The sequence below is a fragment of the Leiobunum rupestre genome, chromosome 8 (assembly GCF_980474605.1).
Source record: "Leiobunum rupestre chromosome 8, qqLeiRupe1.1.hap1, whole genome shotgun sequence".
Lineage (NCBI taxonomy): Eukaryota > Metazoa > Arthropoda > Arachnida > Opiliones > Sclerosomatidae > Leiobunum > Leiobunum rupestre.
Window position 1 is genome coordinate 33298417 of NC_143391.1, and position 21134 is coordinate 33319550.

The 21134-nt window shown below is 38.4% G+C and overlaps 1 protein-coding gene across 1 annotated transcript in view; it reads right to left on the reverse strand.

Moving 5' to 3' along the window:
• LOC149933243 (neural cell adhesion molecule 2-like) overlaps positions 1-21134 on the reverse strand; it is a 233692-nt gene that overhangs the window by 99450 nt on the left and 113108 nt on the right. The window contains exon 2 of the mRNA XM_090156505.1: positions 8887-9225. Coding sequence (XP_090012631.1) covers positions 8887-9225 — 339 coding nt within the window. The remainder of the gene's footprint in view (positions 1-8886; positions 9226-21134) is intronic.

Below are 21134 nucleotides of genomic sequence, written 5' to 3' on the forward strand. Positions count from 1 at the left end.
CCAAAAATATTTTTTTTCGGGTCTTTTTACTTCGCCGCGTTTTCCCGCGAGAGGCGCTGCTACGTCTAATGAAATGCACCACGTGATCTTCTGAATTCGTCTGCCCAAAAATCTTACACGTTAATGGCGTAAGCGAATGGTACGGAGTGGTTTAGACCATTTGTGTGGGTGTTTTTCTAATTTTTGTAAGTATTGTTTCACATATTTTTCAAATATAAATAAAATATATAAACTATTTATCCATTCTGGTGTCTTAAAGGATATATTGTTAACTTGATGTAGTAAAATTAATGTTCTTTACCAAATCTTAAATTTCAAATCTTTCCTGTCTATCTTTTTTACCCTTTTTATCACCTTTATTTAAAATACCTAAAAATTGAAATGAAATTTATTTTTAAGGCCTAGTCATGCCATTTTGTGTAATCCCACAATGTGGTCTATGATATGAGCGCAAAATGTGATATTAAAACTCACTACCTACGTGATTAAGGTAGAAACAATACTATAATGTAGTATTATTTTGAATGTTTTGTTAAAATATCTAGAAGTTTTTAAGTTTAAAATAAAGAGGACGATTGTCTTTTTAAAATCTTGAACGATGATATCTTTATGAAAAAAGCAACCCCCGATTACTAAACCTTTAGTATTGACCCACAGTTGCATTAGACGTATGTGCGCCATCTATCGACAACTTTTTAAACTTTAGGGGGGAGGAGAGCGAAAAGTACTCATTCTACGCAGATTCCAAACAAAATCCAGTTACCTTAGGTACGGTCGATTATTCGAATCATTGATACATAATTAATTGTCGATTTAATTGCGTAAAAAATATTACTTGATTATTTCGTTTTAACGAGCATAAACATTGGGCTTACCTGGTTTAAAAAATCTTAAGTACTTGATTTGAAAAACCAATAGGCGTATAACGTTATTAGACAAAGCTTTAATTTGCACTATATAACTTCACTCGTTAAAAGTGTATTTAAATTTTTAATGTAATGTCTGCAACTAGTATGAACCATTTAAAATTAAACTATATGCATTTCGATAATTATTTGTGTTCAATTTTATGTTCTGCTGTATTTAAATTATAATTCATACTAATTATGGTCATTCAGTTAAATTTTATTTAAATTTTTAATGTAATACGGGCTTGCATTGTTTGGAAAACTCAAGTTTAAATTATTTGAAATTCCATTTAACCACAAGCTATTTACATTGCAATAATTTCTCGTATTCAGTTCCACATACCTATACATATGAAGCTATAATTTATTCTTTATAAGGTCATTCAGTTAAATTTACTTTAAATTATTAATAATAATTTAGATAATATTTTTATTCAACCGCACAAACTGATTATATTTTGGGTGCATTATATTTTTTTGATTTATTATATTTTTCTTTAATTAAATATTATGAACTTGCTGCTTGAAACACCTGAAGTAGGAAACTATGGATAAATATTTTTACCTTTGCGAGTGAACTTGTTCACGGAGAGGTATTGCCTTCACGTTTCTGTGTGTCTGTGTGTGTGACGGTGTTCGCAGTTGGCAACCCGGGGCAAAGTGTTATCATTGTGTTCGTAGTTACCAGAGACGTATAACAGGCAACTTTTATGACCGCTCCATTTACGTGATCTGAGATACGAGAAGCGGTATTGCAGTCGCCTTGGGTGTATTCGCGTGTTGCGTTGGTGGTGTTTGTATTGGTCCCGGTGTGTTTCTGGTCGTGCTATAGTCTAAAGCCTGGTTTTCACTTGGCGGAAAATCACCGACAGAAAGTTTGGCGTCGGCGATATTTTTTCGACGTTTCGCTCACTGTCGGCGTTTTAGCATTTTCACTTGGCGTTTTTTTAGGGCGGAAATAAAGCGATTTCTTTCTGGCAGCGAGTTCGTCGGTTTTCGTCTGATAGTGGAGATTTAAGCCTAGGCCTAAAAATGGATGATTTATCTGATCATAATAGTGAACTATTGATTAAAGCTCATGTAAGCATTTTAAATTTAATGTTATTTTACATGATCTATCGTGTTCAAAGAAATATGAGTTATGAAAGATCGGTTTGTGTGAAAGAAACATACTGGAAAAGAAGGCAACAAGGGTATCAAGAAAAAAAACACGTTCCAAAATTCACAGAAAAGCACGTGGCCGAGTTCCGGGTGCGAGAAGCGGGAAATTAACCATCCCCCTGACGAAAATGGTTTTTGATTGGTTGAAAAAGAGCGAAATCGCCCAACTGAGCGAAAAAAATAGAAATGAAAATCGCCACACAAAACCGAAAACCGACGGAATTTCCGCCCAGCGTCGACGGAAATTTTCGCCCATTTTCCGTCGACGCCGGGCTTTTTCGCCCAAAAACCGCCAAGTGAAAACCAGGCTTTAGTCGATAGCTACGCCGCAAAATTTTCGTTTTAAAAACGAAAACATTTGAGAGAGTTGGCCGTTTTCAGTCTATCGAAATCTGGCGGCCTTGCCTGCCTTCCGGCCTGTATCTTCATACCGAAAATGGCCGACAATTACGCCGCCGAAACTATTTTACTTAACAGATTGGCGGCGTTTTTGACCGTTATTTTGAATTATCGACTAAGACTATTGATACGTACTGACTTTTGACGTCTAAGACGGACCGAGTGCTGAGGATAACGAGAAACGTCGTAACATCCAAATATGCGCTAGCATAAATTATTCATATCTTGTTCAACTTGTTAAAATGTTCCACGCGCTCTTTAATATTTTAGCGTAAAAGGCTCGTGCATTTTTTTTATTTCAGAGAGCACGCGCGAAATTGCTCGAGCCCGTTTACGCTAAAATATCAAGACTCGCGTGGAACTTTTTTAAAAGTTGAATAAGACATAAATAGAGTTTATGCTAGCGTCTATTACAGGTCTTCCACCAATTGTGTACGGTATACGCATTATAATAATAATCAGCTAGACTAATACCCAAGGCACCACCTTAGGCCCAAGCCATCTAGAGACTTATAATGCCTTTAAACAGGTGGCCGGGTTACAATGCGTAGGAAGGTGGTCTCAAGCCCTTCATGCCACGCGAGCCAACAGTCATTATCGTTGGTTGGGAATTCGAACCCTGGTCACCTGCATGGCCGGCGGGTGTTCAAACGAAGCTTCTTACTCAAACTTACAAGGAGAGTACCCGAGGTGTTTATTGCCGATTTTGTTCAAAGTCGGGCGTAATGTAGACCTACCTATATGAGGTATGAAATTTCCCAAAAGGAAACGTTGCACTACCCATTCGTTTTGCTATAGCAACCGAAAATGTTTTTAATAACTTAAAACAAAAAAATCTCCATTTAAAAAAGCATGGGATTTTCTCGGTTTCACAGGGTCCTAGCTACGAAAATTTTTAAAAATTTTGAAAATCACGAAATGGGTAATTTGGACTACATTTAGGTAAATTTCATCAAGTTTGGGTAATTTAGAAAAAATTTGGGGTAAATTTGTAACACTTTTTGGGTAAAATAAGGAAAAACTTAAAATTTTTGTTTTAAGTGGTTAAAAACATTTTCGGTTGCCATGGTAAATCGAATGGGTAGTGCAACGTCTCCTTTTGGGAAATTTCATATCTCATATAGGTCTACATTACGCCCGACTTTGAACAAAATCGGCAACAAACACCTATTTAATCTTGCGTGGAAAAGCATACATTCGTGCCGGACGGGAATCGAACCCGAGTCTATTGCATGGTAGGCAAATGTTTAAGCTCGCATAAAAACGAATCTAGTAGACGATGCATGTACTTAAATAGAGCCCCAGAAAATTTGCCGCTTGATGAACTCTCATTCGTACGAGGAGAGGTACTATTTGGGTATTCCAACTTGTTTATCATTATTTAATATTAATTTTCTTGATATTTTAATAAAACAATTCAGTTTATTTTAACGACCTAGTAAAAATTATGATTATAAATATTAAATAGAAAATAGAAAACATTTTATGTGAAAAAAAGTGAAAGGCGCGTGTTTTTCGCTTAAATCAAACTTCTATAAAGTTTGGTAGCCCAGATAATATTCTTAAATTTAACACATTTTCGGGCCGTAAGTGGTGGCTCACTCCTGTAACCCCAAGCGTCCGGGAGGCAGAATTTGTGGATGCTAGGAGCAACAAACACAGCACCCCACACAAGGAGAACGCAACCCGTCAAAAGTCGTGGATTTTCTTGTGTACGTTTTTCATTGGCTAGACGCTTTAGCACCTGCTGCCGTCGGAAGGGGAAAATTCGGAATTCATCTCCCCCCCCCCCGCCCGTAAAACGTTCAGCGTAAAGGCTCGTGACGCTCGTCCTATGAAATTCGTACACAACCCTTCGTTAGCGTGTTTAAAGGCTAGCTGCGTTCTCCTTGTGTTTGTTGCTCCTAGGTGGATGGTCGTGTGAGGACGACCACCAATCCCCCAACGGGTGGTTGGAATACTTCCGCCACGGGTGTCCACACCCCGGTCCCCACGTATACCCCCGTTGGCGTGGCCGTTACACATATCTCGCCCTGATTACTCAGGTGGACGAGCGGGCGGAATTTGTCCCACACGTTACAATCGAATAAAAAAAACCTTTTTTCGGATAAGCAGCGTATTACGCTTCTTCGCCATAACAATACTGGAAGGACAACACGCAGTGACACATATTTTAAGTACCATCTACTAACCAAACGGTCTCAAGGGTCAACGGGCGACATTTTATACAGGTGGGCATTGCGGCCTTGTAGCCCATAAACTACCGGCCTCTTAAAGGGGAGACCAGGCTCCTCCCAAGCCGTATTAGGCCGTAGTCCCGTGGGACTTTGCCCACCTGCCCAATCCGCCTTTGAACCGTCTCCGGAAAAAGCACGCGATAAAGTTTTGCGTCATTGATTTTGCTGGCGGTCAGAGTGAAGCTACCATTACAAATTATCCATTACCATTTTAAATGCCACAATTAATTATATTTTTATTCCCTTTTTGGTACTCTATTATAACCAAGGTTAGCCGAGTTACAACTTCGAATCTAAGAGTAGCGAGAGTGTACACCGTCAATTTATATAAACGTAATTTTCACCTCGCGTTTTGAATTACCGGTACCCGATACAATTTTTAATTGCCGGTAATTAAGTTTTGCCGAAGCGGTAATTACGATACGAAAAGAGAGCCTCCCATAATTATACACGTACCGAATTAGAATAAAGTCGGATGAAGGCCAATATAATGGCTGATATTTAAATTGGTCTAATTGTAAAACGAACCTGCCGTAATAATGGCAAATAACTCCCACTCTCGGTTCGGTCCTTAATTTGAATTTCTTAATGAACCGGGCGGTTAAGCGGCTTCGCGTAGAGCTCGATTACGACTGGAAATCCGCGACGAAACGCGGAGAAATACGAGTAAAATGGAGACCCCGCGCGGATGAGTACGTTATACCAGGACGCTAAACTAAAATCAATTATAATTGTCATCGAGAATTGTAATAGTTGCGTACGTCTCGAGCGAATGATTTATCGCGGGCCTCGGAACAAAAGAGGCAAGCAGGGTCTACGCTTGTCCTACCTCCGCGACCGTTTCCCGGGATACAAAGCCTCGTCAAACGGGAATAAGCATCCCTCCCCGTACCATGTCACGAAACTCTTTCGAGATAAGCCCGCGACGGATTGGAGAGTTTTAAGCGAGTATAATTTGGCTCGGTTGGGAACGCGCGTTCTTATTAGCCTCGGAAATGTAGTAGACGCTCGCTCGAGTTTTAACCCGTTCTAAAACCAATTAATGATCTATTCGACTTAAGCCGAGTCGCGTTACCCAGGGCCCGTATTCCCGTTGCTATTTTTCAGGAACCTTACGTTTCGCCGTTGCTCCGGGGACGACCCCTCGCGGGTATTGCCCCTTATTATACGCCCTCGCTCGCTTCGGAAAGTGGAAAATCTACCTCTAGTCAACAACGTCAGATGTTTTCGAATATTTTCGAACTTTCGCCTTCGCGTTCCCTATCGCCCGGGGAATATAAAGTTTGCAAATGTTCTTAATCTCTTTCAATATTTTCCTTCTTGAAATATCCGCTAACCGTACCTTCCATCGTTTGACCCCGTAGCCTTACCCGCGAAACTTCCTAAATAAATGATTATACCTATGATACGCTCTAACCCTCTCGCTAATCCTTTAGTAACCTAAGCAACAAATTAAGCGCTCTTCACCAAAAAGTAGCGACAGCGAACGTAGTAAACTCCGCAACGTTCTCCATTTGTCAAGCTACAGCTAATATAATGTTTGACAGAAATTGATGACTGTCGTATAATGTACCGCCTAATATGATTCTTTCCACTATGTTCCACTCGTACATTCCATACGCATGAGGCGCCTACTTATTGCGTAGGCCAGACAGGGACGGAGCGGATCGTGTCGTGGTCGTGTATAAACAGGGTTCCGGGATTATTCAGAGAGTGCCGAGAGAAACTAACGTAGAATTGAATTATACGCCGCGATGACTTCCCTTTCAATTTGCCGTGCGCTCTAGCGTGCTACGCTCTCCCCCACCCCCCTTTCAAGCAAGCATACGCTAGCTTACTTCTCTCTCTCTCTCTCTTTCTCTCTCTCTCATTTCTGAGTCTTCAAATAGACAATTTCATTTTTAGACCTATATGGGCGACGACCAAATAGCCATCTCTCCTCTCTTCGTATTTTGAGGCCTTGTTTCGCTGAAGCGTTTTGACAACTTAATATTATTACCGTTACTCGAATTCGAGAGCCGCAAACGCGTATATTTCGAAATAAAAATTTGTCGAGTTCGCGAACTTCTCCCCTGTTCCTACTTTTCCCAGGCGGGGGGGGGGGATTGATGACGCGTTGGGGGGGGGGGGCGATCAATTATAGGATTTTAACGTCAACCGCTTTAGATAGCGAGACTCGTTTTCCGACTGCACTAATATTTTTGAGAATTTATTAAACGCGAATGAAGCGTTGTGTAACTTACTCTGGATGTCGTGTTGAACGCGTGTTTTAGGAGGCCTGTTGGAGCAGTTTCATCGCCCCCCCTGTGGAAGATGAGATTCGCTTTGGGCCATTGCATTTGCGACCCGATCGATGCCTTATTTAGACATACGTCAGTATTTAGAGATTGAATATGAGATATATTGTCGTTTATTATGCGTTTATAGTTCACGCTTTTGGCTGACTGCCATTTTGATTGAAAGTAACGTTTTAATTTGCTTTCATATTTTGGTCAAGGACTTCGCAATAGAGCGTTCTATAAAATAGTCAAAAAACCGGCCAAACTTTTCATACAGACTATAGAGCTAGTTCAGCGGGACTAACAACATTTTTTATTCTTTGGTCTTTATACGAATATTTTAGAGACGTACCTTTTAGGAGTTGTAGGAGGCACCCAAGGTGTTGAAGTATGTTTGGGGTTAAGGATAGTTTCATGATCTAAGTTTGTTTTTAAACCCGTGGATTTGGGACTAATATCTTGCTTATTTGCCATCATACATTTATTACAAAAATCGTTTAAAATAAGAAAAACGGCGAGGAAAGCCGGAAATTAGTGAAGCCTAGGCTAGCAACTACGCTACTCCTAAAACTCGACTGCTCTCAATTTCTTACGGGTTTGCCAGATAAATATTTTTCTCTCACACGAAACACCGGCCAAACCTTCACCTCCTCCGAACTCAAAAGGGGGAAAGCATACCACACCGATTTTATAGAACGCTCTATTCGAAACATTTCTAACGGGTCAACAAAGCGGTTCAGTGGTACGACATGACCCAAACGTTACGCGAGTGCTCGCAACGTTTTCGATGGTACGTGTAACGAAGCTAATTATATTTAACATCATATTTTTTAAATGTATCTATTTTAACAAAATTATTATTACACTGTTAAAAATAAAGATTTATAAAACGACTAAAATTTGACTTTTATTTCAAACCATTTAGGTACTAAAATATGTCTAATAATTTATTTTAGACCCATTTTACTCTTTCACGTTTAATGCAATACATTTTGGGGTAAACCTTTTCCAGTCCTTGTGGTAAAGCTATAAAAAAGTTTAGTTTTTACTTTTAGTCCTTTTGAATACTATTTAATTCCCTTAAACGAAGATAAATTATATAGACCAATTTTAAGACTATAGTATTTGAATACTACGTTATTTCCCTTTTAAATATTTTCTTTAAAATAACACAATTCGAAGAAATGTCAATCACCTGGAATATTTAACAATAGTTATGTCTTTAAAAGTTTGATTGCCAATCTTAAATATAGGGGATATTGATTAAGGCGTCAACCTATGCGTACCCAAATAGAGGCGCCGAAGAATTCTTTTTATACATATATCAAGTACCAAAAAACTAAAATTATATTTTACGATTAGCAACTCCCTTTGTTCCTCGACTTCAGAGAAGCTCATTTGGCTATTGCTCTCGGCCGAAGACCAGTTTAATCCGGCCATGTTAATGGTTAATATATCGAGTTAAATTGAATAATAAAATTAAAATAAATAAGGGCTTATAAAAGTCTGAAAATAGAGTTTAGATTGTCTAACTTCATACGGTTTAAGAAGTAAAATGGATAAGAAAGTGTAAATTACGTGCTTAAACACTCCACAAAAGGACTGAATTTGGAGAACAGAAGGTTTAAATATGTTTTGTGGTAATACCTTGAATGGTATTAACAATTGTAAAAAGAGTAAGCCACTTTAGAGGTCTACAATAAAACCTTTATTTTTATACAGTGTACGGAAAGAATACCATCACTCTGTAATGGTACAAATTGACCCGAGTGCGTGGTGTGACCGAAAATTTTAATTTAAAGGAAAAATCAAAATAGTGGATATGAAATAGAAATGTCACTTTCGGAACCTTTTTAATAATGCAAGTTGGAGAATTTCGTCGGAATGCGTAAACAAACTCACCTATAACTTGTAAGCGCACCAGGCTGTTTCTAGTTTTGGCTATTCTAAAATCGACCCTGCACCTGTAGATGCCGGCGTCTTGAGTGGTGACTTGCTCCAGGAGCAGGGTGGCCGGCCTCGGAACGGTGTGGAAGTAGCTGCGGGCGCTGTTGACGTGTTTGGCGGTGGCCAGGTTGACCCCGAGGCCGTCGGGGTTGCGCGCGTCCATGCTGTAGATGGGGATCGCCGAATCGTCCTTGTACCACAACACCAAATACACTTCGTCGTCTTGCGTGGCCGGACTCAAATCGCAAGGCAGCGACGCTTTGTCGCTCACTAACGTTGTCACGTTTTGAATTTCTGCAACAATTACAAAGAATCAAAGGTTTAATTACTTACTATATGTTGAAGAAGATCAGACAAAAGATTTCCATTAAAAATTCAAACTAACTTCAATTTTAAGGTGTTAATGTTTGAAATATATAATTTATTTACGAAAGGTTATCTACAGGGTGTTTCAAAAGGTTATGTAAAAATTTTAGGGAGTTGTAGGGGGTGAGTTGAGAAGTATGCCTGTTTTTTTTCCCATTTTCCTACGATGAGTTAAAAGAGCGCCAGAGTGCTTCAAAATTCGGCCTACTAGCCCCTATAAGTAGTCTGCAACAAGCGAAAAACCAAGCAGCAGGGACATTAAATACTGTTTAAGTTTCCGTTTTTACGCTGGTTACGTCGATTTGTTTACAAAGTCCTATTTTAACTATCACACGAACCCAAACCTTAATGTTCACGTTTCCCTGCTGATTTGTTTTGCGCTTGTTACAGCCTACTTCCAGGGGCTAGTAGACCACACTTTGTAGCTTGCTGGCGCTCTTTTAACACATCGTAGGAAAATGGGGAAAAAACAGGCATACTTCTCAACTCACCCCCTACAACTCCTTCAAATTTTTGCATAACCTTTGAAACACCCTGTATATCCTTTAAAATTGTTTTATCGGTTATGAGAAAACGATGGCTTATTTACTCATCAACAACTTTGAAATAATGTTAATATCCTGCAATTTCCACGTTTTTACCACTTCATTTACGAAATAAAATTGTATCAATCTTAACCAAATAAAGATAATAACTCTCTTAAGTAACAAATCATAACATCATCATCTTAATCACTTTTATAAGCATCTCCATTTCACTAAACATTTTGGATAGCTGCTTCCTATCTACGGTATACAATAATTTTAGTTAGTCAGCAGCCAATTTCCAATATGTTTTCTTAAAGTATACTTATTTCACCCGAAATAGCGTACGATAGCTGTACAGATCCAGACCAAACATTTGGTAAGTTCAAATATGGGAAAATTAAAAGAGAAAAATCGAAATCCAAGCGGAATTCTGAGTATATATAGGTTCCTCAGGGTAGACCCCCGGATCAAAAGCAGTCGGAACCGTAGCGAAATACTGCGTCTTCGCCGAAGAGAAAGGGCGAACCAAAAGCAGAAAAAATCGGGGTATTAAACTGGCTTTCCGCTCCTTTCCGACTTATATTCAAACAAAAACTGCCATTGGACAAATGGCCCGGAAATAAAATAAAAAAGCGCTCGGCTGAGCATTTTATCCCTCATTCGAACTGCGCCCAGCCAACACACAAAAAAAGAATCCACCACAGTGGTTGGCCATGGCTATAGTGTCCCGACCCTGGCCTCGGACCAGAGCGAGAATGTTTCTTTGTTTTTATGTTACACTCGCTTCCATTTTCTTACGGTCAAAACAATTGAAGTGGAAATTTTGGCCCGTTCGAATTTCGGAGTGGGCGGAGAGGGCCCCCGGATTCCAGGGCCCGGGAACAGTACGGAAGCGGACCCGGAGAGAAGAGAGAGGAGTGTCGAGGATAAGCTCGGAATGGTAAAGCACCCTTTACGGGTCTAGGGGTAAATTGGAGATAGGATAAATAATAGAAAATGGGTTCCTCCGGAATGGGCCGCGGCTCCAACCTCTCGGGAATAACTTCCCCACCCTCAAGAATGACCCTACGCTACCCCACCCTCCCATCCGCGCCTTTCACCCTAGGAGGGAAAAAAAGATAGGATGGACTCTGAGGATGTTGTACTATGAAGGGGGGGGATAAAATATATTTTTTTCCCTCTATCTTTCCTTCCAATTGCTAAATTCTCGACCCCCCCCCCCTCGCCGTCGTTCTCAGCAATGCTTAAAAATATTTCCATTCCCAATCTTGCCTCCAATTCCCTACGCTAGAATTCTTCAAGCTCTCCCTCCCTCGACATCTCTGCCCGTTCTTTCTGATTCCATCCCCCCCCCCTCTCCTTCTTTTCACACTTGCCGCCTATTTTTAATCCTTCCACGGAACGTATGTAGTCCCGAAGGTCGTAGTAGTTGACGTATACTTTGCAAATGTGAAGAGTACCTACTTCCATTGAAGATAACTGTAGCCATTGTCTTATCCAGATTTAATTCAATTATAATTATTTTATTTGGCTATTAACCCTCGTAATACTAATACTGTTGTTAAAGTACACTATCAGCTAATGTTTAACATAGGTTTTACAATTTTAAATTATAAATTTATTCAGTTATAACGTGTTATAAACTTATAGCCAATCTCAAGGTGCAAAAACGTTGGATTAGCTAATATTTTTACTATAAATCCCATTCAATAATCAAGTAAAAATCACCAATTTTTTTAAGTACTACTAAAAAGTCCTTTTTGCAGTAATATTACCCTTCATTTTTAATTAACTTACCCTTCAAGTCAAATAAAAATAATGAAAAGTCAAATAAAAATAAAGAAAATAATCAGTTAGGTTTATACCAAGGCACCACCATAGGCGCAAATCAGCTACCGACTTTTCTTTCCATTATTTCATGTAGTCGGGTTAAATTGCGTAAGAGGGTGGTGGAAAGCCCATCAGGCCACGCGATCCTATTACGCTTACTATTACCGTTAACTTCAACAAGTTGTTATTCAACGGGGGAAACCCTTTAACCAGACTTTTATACCCAGCCTAATTCCAATGTACTCCTAGATAGCGAATCAGTAAAGAAAACTTTATGGTTCGAGAAGAAAATGGAGATGAGAACCGTTCCAACGTATATTTAAAAAAGACCTTCTTGTTTTTCGCTTCGGTTTCTTCGTCCGAAAGAGAAATTTAATCCAGGTCAACGCAATCTTCGACTGTTTCTTCTAAAATCCGTTTCATCCTAGCAGCAGTCTTCGCCACAATTCCTTTTCCTATTGCCCCGGTGTGTCTATTCGCGCCTCCTTCGTTAATGGCCGAATTTCAGGGACTGCCGTTGCGGAGGTACGTTGAAAGGACAAGCCTATAGCGGTGGTGGTTGTCCCAAGGACCCCGTTTTCTTTCTGGTCGTGTTTCGACGGGGCAGGCTAATAACTAAAAGTTTTGAAATGGCAGCGAGCTAGAAAAATAATTGATTTAGTAGCTCGGGGTTGTGTGGCTGGGGAAAATGGTCTCGGCTCTCGGATATAGGCGGCCGCATTAACTAAGATGTCATTTGAAGTGAGTTATTCGGAGAATTTTCCACGCTAACCTCCTCCGGCTGGCTGGAGCGGCGACGTTACGCTTACTATTTTTTCGCGTCTCGGTGACATTTGGCCGAGCTGGCCGGGTCGTCGTTTACGTGACGAAATGTATTACCTCAACCCCTTTTAATGACGGCTCTCGCGGGCGGTCGTGCGACGCCGGCCCCGAAAGAAAACGAACAAGCTTTCCCTCTACTTAATGAATATTTTATCGCTAATTATAGAAGTAGTGCCCCGACTCAAGCGCTCTGCTAAAATCGCTTTCCATCAACGAGAGAAAATCCTCTTCGCTTAGAGTAATGCCCAGTGCGCTGACGTATCGCTAGTTTTTACTTTAATTCGAAATGAGTTTCTAGCAAAGTTAATATTACCGCTATCGCGTGTTTACGAAATTGACCTAAATTGCTTATGAGCATTTTTCTCTCGGAAATTTTCTATACAATTGTTTTCGTAAAAATAGGTACGTCTCCCGTCCATCGAGTGCACAGTGCATCAGCTACCTCAGGAGGTTGAGCTCTGTTTGGTGGTGTGTTCCTTAGAGATTATCCCCCCTAAATTAAACACTTACGTTTTCTTTTCCCTCGTCCAGAGTGTTTTTTTTTGGGAGGGGGAGGGTAGGCACGGGCTCTATGGATTAAAGATGACGGGAGTTTCTGTGGATGGTGTCCAACGACCATGACGTCTAATATTTATTTTTCCGAACTTCATATACGTGGCGCGGGGACCAAGGGTCAACGACCCGGTGAAACCCTTATAGGATGACCTTTACCAGCGGTTCATCGAGGTAAGAGTATTCCACTTTTAATGGAGTAAACCAAAGCGAGACGTAATGAATAAAATTTTAAATTATGTAAATAAGGGGGAGGTGAATCTGTGGAAATTTTTTAAAGCTCCGATTAAATGATTTAGAGCGTAATATTGTCGCTCTAACTAATTGTTTATTTTTTAATATATTGAAATTTTCCTATTCTCATTTAGCTCGCTTTAGCACGATAGGTAACGCCATAGTGAAGTGTTTATTTGTTATAGCAAAAGATGGCGCTTTAGATAATATACAATTTACAAGACGTAGTGCCTTTTCGTAAAATAGTTTATTTTTGTCTACTAAGATGAGGCATTGTAATTTAAAATTTACTTAGCAGGCGAAACTACAACCGGTACGAAAAGTCCAATTGAAATTAGAATTTTCTGGTTTAGCTACCCGTGCCTCAAAAAAAGCAAAACAAACTTAATTTTGAATCCAGGAAACGTAAGACATAATAAAGACAAGTTAAGCAACCACTTGAAAACGTGAACGGGATAACTTGTAGGCGTGTAGATTGTACGCAAAAAGCTAAGTCCCTACAAGTGTCCTCTTCACGTTTTATAATCGTGTCTTAAACTTGCTATTATCATTTGTTGTCTTCTAGTCTTTATCAAATTTATTTCAAAAATGAATTTTAGCCGGTATATTTATTTATCAAAATCCGCGTCAAAATCAAGTACACTTGTCAACCAATTTTATGAACCATTTTTTTTCCAAGAATAATCCAAATAAACATTTTGCCTAAAGTGACTCGGAAAAATTAGGGTAGAGTTGGCAAAATCAAAGCTTCTACACGAATTGGACAACCTTTGTTACGCCCTTGTCACCGGTATTAATTACGGGCCGAAACTGATTAATTCAAAAGACAAAGGAGATTAAACTTAGCTTTACCAAGCGCGGACTATACACGTTTTAAAGTACGTTTTAGGGTAATTGTTGACGTCAATATACTGCAGAAACCTTAAAAGTGGATTTCCATTGTTATTATCCCCGTTTGTCATTTAATATAATAGGCGGATATCACTCATTCGCGTAATCCGCGCTCTCTCGAGTCGCGGTACAAACATCTTCAATTCTCGATGGTCCAATCCACGCTCAAATTATTCTTTCGAACCAATTTGTCCATTCGAGAACGTCACCCGAAGCCGCCCATATTCATAAACTTATTAAAATGAAACTCGAACGCTTAACTCTATTAAGTGGCGCAGATTGCCGTTCTTATTCCCCGCCGAATTCATTTTTCGAATAACGAAAATTATCCTCGTAGATTATGCATGACGGAAATTTTCAGCGAAGCTCACGGAAAAATTCAAATCTGGACGAGCGTTGTTATTACTCTACGAACGATGGCGCCGCAAAAGCGAATAAAATTTCTCTAAAACTAAGCCTTGTTGACTTAATAATATTATTACGAATATTATACGTAATTATACTAATATAATTGTTTACCTTATGAAGAATATTCCACTTTTGGCGTATAGAGTCTCTTTTATTATGGGTTCACGTTTAAGCGATGACCCGTCGCTAGAAAAGTATAAATTGGTCGGCGTAAATATTTCGGTCTTATTTTATGGGCTCGACTTTAAACCAGATATTTCGCAACACTGGATTATTTTAAGCTCGCCTTCCACTAGAACATTCGTAAAAATTTTATATCTACCGAAGTTGAGAATCTCGCTAGCGCAAACCAAGCATAATACGTAGCCCCAAATCGAGAAAAAATGCATTTTTGTTTTATATCTCGATATATAACTTTAAAAGTTTAAAAAAGGTTATATAACATAATATAATTAAATAACGGTAATTATAAATAAGAAATGAGTAAGCTTACGAGGTGTAAATCACCGATTTTGATGAAACTCGGGGGGTATGTAGATCTTGGGGTAATATGAATTTTCACCAAGGGAAAAGTTACGCTGGGCTTCCGTTTTGCTATGGCAACCGAAAATGTTTTTGACAACAAAAAATGAAAAAATCTACATTTAAAAAGCATGTGATTTTCTCGGTTTCACAGGCGGCTACCCGCTGAAAATTTTTGAAAACCCAAAAAAATTAAAAATTTAAATTTCAACTAAAATGCTAAATTTGAACAATTTTGGGTGAAATTCATCAAGTGTCAAAAACATTTTCGGTTGCCATAGCAAAACGGAAGCCCAGCGTAACTTTTCCCTTGGTGAAAATTCATATTACATACCCCCCGAGTTTCATCAAAATCGGTGATTTACACCTCGGGTACAATCCTCGTTAGTTTAGGAACGCGCGAGGAGTTTTATTTCAAATGTCAGGTACCTCGACTTGCTTACGTTTGCAAGTAAACTTCTTTTACATTCTTCTTTTAAAGAGGATTTAAAATTTTTAAATCTAAATCCTCTAATTGTCTAAATTAAACGTAAAATTGATTAATTATGAATCTAGTTGGTTTTAGGGTCTGCCCTAGCGTATACGTTTGAAGTTTTATTTTTGCAATTCTGTTTTCAAGATTTATTTTCCTGGCAACGTTATTAGAACATACAATTTTGTTATGATATTAAAATCTCGTGATTTATACAGTCGTAATTTTTATTTTGTTTTTAATGTACGTCATAGCTCCAATTCAAAATATTTAATAAGAAGTGTCATAAATCATATTGTACCTTTAACGCGGTACAGTTTATATGGTTCTTTAATGTAAGGTCATCAGCCGATCATAAGGTCCCCATAAGCAAAGGTCTAGGCCAAATTTTTGACGATCACATACCCGTTATTAAGAGGTAGGTATTCGAAATATGCACGTCCTAGTGGTTATGTTATCAACTAGGCATTTCCCCAAATGAATTTCGCGCGTTGCATGATGAATGCGCGGAAGGCATGCGCGAACGTTTTTAAACTTTGAACCAGGCGGGATAAATCTCTCATAGCACCGTAGCCAAGGCTTATTCACAATTTTATCACTTTCAAACTTAAAATTAACACTTATCGTTGCCAAATGATTCATCAGAACCTAAAACTGGCTTTTAGAAATAAGATAACTTGTTTCTGAAGGTATTTTTTTTTTCAAATTTGAGATTTAGACGCGTTCTGTGTGGCATTTATCAACCAGAGTGGATGAATAGAATATTTTGAAAACGAAGATGTCGCTGCTGCCCTATCGTCATACGTTAATTTTCTTATCTCCGGGACAACGCCGTTAGCACGGGCCCCTAAGGTAGACCTTTGCTTATGGGGACCTTATGATAGGCTTATGGTAAGGTAAAAAAATAATATAACAAAATTTAATCTAAGCTTTTAAAAAGATCGCCATAAGATGACGGTTTGAAATTGCTACCTTGATTCATTTTTATCTTTGTTTAACCTTAAATAATTTATTCTTTTACAGCTTAATTTAGAAAAAAGTACTTTGGTATTCCCTTTTCATTTAGAACCATAAAATGTAAACGGTGTAAGGTAAGGAACTAATCCATCGCAGTGTAATATCACTGCCATTATCTAGATTTTACGAATTAAATATTGATTAAAGTGTACAGGAAAGAGTAGTAGAAAGATAAATTTAAGATCCTTAACTTCTTAAAGAACAAATGATAGTTTTGGAAGAAACGTATACAAATCTGAGGGTTTAGTTTTGAAAGTCTTCGCGTTACCGTTTGATATTTGCGAAAAGATATTTTAACTTTTACATCTTCCAACTACGTTTCTATTCTGTTTGAAGAAAATCTACCGTTTAAATACTCGAAGGGAAAAATAAATATTTACCGAGATTTTCAGAAAGCACGATTTCTAAACCTGACATATCAACGGTAAAGGAAAATAGAAACGTTTCCGAGCTTCATAAAAAAAACATTATAAATTACAAAATTTCTTCTCGCTTTCTCTCTTATTTATCTACATTTTACAGTTTTTGCACTTTAAAATTCTCCGACTGTGCGGCTTCTCTATTTTGGTATGGCCAAAATAGAGACCAACTTTGCCAGGGATTCCCATGATGTTTGAAGAAAAAGTGATTTCGTGGGGGGGGTGAGGACGCGCTAAGCAGGTCTTCACGCTCGCGAGGCACGCGCGACCGAGTGATTTCTACGTGACCTCCCCACCAAAAACTCGCGCGCCACCGTCGCTGCCTCCTTCTATACGTCGCCCACTACTTTTATTATTACCGATTTTTTTTCTTTATATTTTTTACAATATTTTTTCTAGGCCTTTTTCGTTGGGATGGGGTTGGCGGTTCTTGTTGGAGCGCCACCCGCGTTCACACGACCAAGAGACAATTTAAAAGCTATTCATCCGAGCGGAGGCTCGATATTACTTTTGCGCATGCCTCGATTTTACAAACTCTCTCGCTCTTTCAAAATCCCAGAAATACGTTATATACGAATATAAAATTTAAACCGACGCGTAAAACGGAATAAAACTCAAAAGATTCTAGAAATATTTCCATCGTAATGAAAAATACGATGATAATATTTGCGAATAAAGGATGACGGAATTAATTAAAACATTTGTATTTTAAAAAAGGAAATGTTAAATAGAGACTTTTCGATTAGATTTGAAAAGGGAATGCGCTACTAATTAAAAGGGTTCCTTGTAAATATATGGATTTGGTCGTATGTGATTTTGGGAGCGAATTTTCGAGAGAAGGCACACGTGATTGATTCTGATTTTGAAATATGCATGAAGCGAGGAAACGCGTAAGATCCTTGGGCGTTTGCCCTCTTCCGCCCATCCTTTCGATGAATTATTCAATGCATTTACTAGCAAATCTCCATCCATTACTTAATAATTTAAATTTTGGCATCGGAAACTGCCCCACGCGAGTTACATATCTATATATATAGAAATTCATGTATTTCTGATATATAGACACGTCTCGTTATATTTTTCAACGTTTCGAAATTGAGCAAACGGACCAGCAATTGGGCATTCGCTTGATTATACCGAAGAGACTAAACGGTGAAATTCGTTCATTTTTGTTATTTTTATACATTTTGATTGTTCTAAGGTCTTGGTCTCCCAAAAGAGCGCTCTGATTTATCATTTACTATAATTAAAAATATATTTATTTATGCTTAGGATTTTCCCCTAAGCTTGGCCGTACAGAGAAATTTCAGGGCCCCGGCCAAATAGGCCTTTCTATAAATTCCCCTGGCCTTCTTGTTAACTGTTTTTCTCTCACTTCTACAATGCTTCCTCAGCTCTCCCACTAAAAAGAGTTAATGAATTCGTCCATAGTTCTGACTGCACAATTTCAAGAACAAGCTGGGCCGTAGTAGCAAATTTTTTGAAAGGTCTATTATGTTATCGTGGGCTCTTCTAACTGGAATTTCCAAAGGGGTGCTGGTGAAGGGCTCCTATCGTAACGAACCCCGGTGAAGGGCCAAACTATGGGCTCCTATCTGGGACCTTTTTTCACGGGCCCCAATTCTGCATGGCCCTACCTCTTATGATCCATAACATCACAGTGGAACCAAGAATATAATGTATTTATTTTAATTATTAAAAACATTAAAGAACGTAATACAAATTAAATTTGAATAATTAATGTAGATCTCATATTTATATGACCTACGAACTGGCCAAAATTCGTGTTTTAAACTAGTCGTGTGTGAAAATGATACGAGCATTTTTCCAAAAATATTCGCTTTACTTATTAATTGCCGATATTGCACGCGTACATAGACTTTATTTAAAATAGTTTAATGCAGAAATAGTTTTCGTCATCCATTACTTAATTATACATTAGTTATTATAACTTTAAATTAACTCTAGTCTGTGTATTTAGCGTTCGTTGAAAATTAAATGGAGTTTCCTAATTCTATACCGCAGTGTTTTATCCTAAAAATAAGTTGGAAAAATATTTTAATTGCATTTTAACGATTACTCGCGATTGCATTAATAAGTCCATTAGAGAGTCGTGTCTCAATTATATATAATTTTACGGTTGAAGGTTTCGGTTCGTTCTCCGGCTCTAGTGCGAACGGAGTCGTCCGCTATAACGAATGAAAATTTCCAGAGGCCTACATCATTCTCGAAAAAAGGCACGAAAAGAAAATAAAACCGACAAATGCGGTGCTTCATCGACAAAACCGAAATACGTGATGGCCTTGTTATAATGCGCGCGACGCCATTCCCTGAATCACATATTTCCTCCTTCGTTGCTTTAAGCGGCTACTCTCTCCTCTCTATCGCTCTATTTTTCCGCCTAAATGTGGGCTTCTTCCAGAACATCCATGTATTGCTACTGGGACACTTCTACAGGCGTTTGTAGACCAAAATTAGGCCAACGCATTTCGACGTTAATTTTCAGATAGAAACCACGAATCAAATCTACAGAAAAATTAAGATCTTTAAATTTTTAACAAGAAAATAAGTCGTATTAACGTAAAGGCAAATGGTTTTATATAGTACAACGTTAGATCAATAACTAAATAATATTACTACTTCATTTTGTCATGGACTAGTTAATAATTTTCAGTTGACGTTTTTTAAAGGGTTCCAATTAAAAAGGTTTTTAAAACTGAAAAGGACTTGGGGGGGGGGGGGGGAAATGGAGCGAGTTTAAAAAAATTCCGAATCAGATACAGCATTGGTAATTTTTATTTTTTTTTGTAAGTTGAACCCGATTCGCGTATTTGCTAAAGAAATGTGATTTTAATATTTTTAACATTTAAAATGCAAATAAGCCATATTTGAAGCAGCTTCAATATATTAATAACGCTGTTACGTGTATATTTTTAATTTAGCCTTTACACATATTTGAACGAGATACGATAATAAAAAAATTTAATTAAGCGTGCAAATTTCCACAAGATGAAATATTAAGTTACTTTTTGGCAAGTAATGAGTAATATCTTTAAAATGTTTGATGAGTATTTTAAAAAGCCACTTAAAATAAAAAGGATGTAGAAGTTTTTGTAAAGAAAACTTTGGTTTTTCTTTGGGGATTAGCGGCTTACTTAGAGCGGCGGCGGTTCAAAAGAAGATATCTGATACCTGGCAAGGCGACACTAGGACGATATCGAATTTTGTATTTAGATAAATAAAAACTCTTCGAAAAAGTTAACTGGAAAAAAAACCGGTGTGTATTGGCGCGTAAATCTGTATATAGTAGAAGCCAGAAACGGTACTCTAAACCTTCGGTGAGCTGTTATTTCCTATCCCCCTATATCCCCCCTTTATTTTTTTCATTTGGTGATCTACCGAAAATTCCTCGTCTTGCCTCGAAGCCATTTTGGACAGCCTTTCTTGCCCCCCGCCGGTCTTCTTCGGGTGGCCCGACCTTCTCTTTGGTCCTTAGCTACGCCTGGAAGCGACTTCCCTGGCAAGGCTCTCCTTTTTTCCCCCTCTCTCTCTCTCTCTCTCTCTCTCTCTCTCTCTCTCTCTCTCTCTCTCTTTTCGTTTGATGGTAGCGCCCTCTAGTTATAATCGATCGCGTACGCGCCGGGCCTCGACAAACACGCTAAACGTCAGGTTGGCTTGACGTCTCTTACTTGACTTTGGCAAAGTTTTAACAACTCTTATAAGAATGAACTATGGGCCCCTTGAAATTAATATATGCCGCGCCGCTATAAATTGGCTTTATTATAATAGATATTGCGCGGGAAGCTGAGCTTGTCCTCGCTTACCTTATTAGCCTGCAAATATCTTAAGTCAACTCGGCCCACGCCAAAGGAGATTAAAATTATGGAAAACGTTCGCTTTTAGCCACTCCGCGACGTCAGGTAGCGGACGCATAAATAATATTTTGTTACCAAAATTTCACACCAGCGGTCGCTATATACAAAAACAAACTACGGGCGTAGTTTGTTCTTAGAGTTTGATCTTAGAAATTATTTTACAACTAAAACTTTTAATTTTTAATTTGTTTCAAAAACTTTAAGCTGTTAAAAATTTAATTGGTTAAGTTCAAATTTTTTTGTTAAGTTTGAAAATTTTTAATTTCTT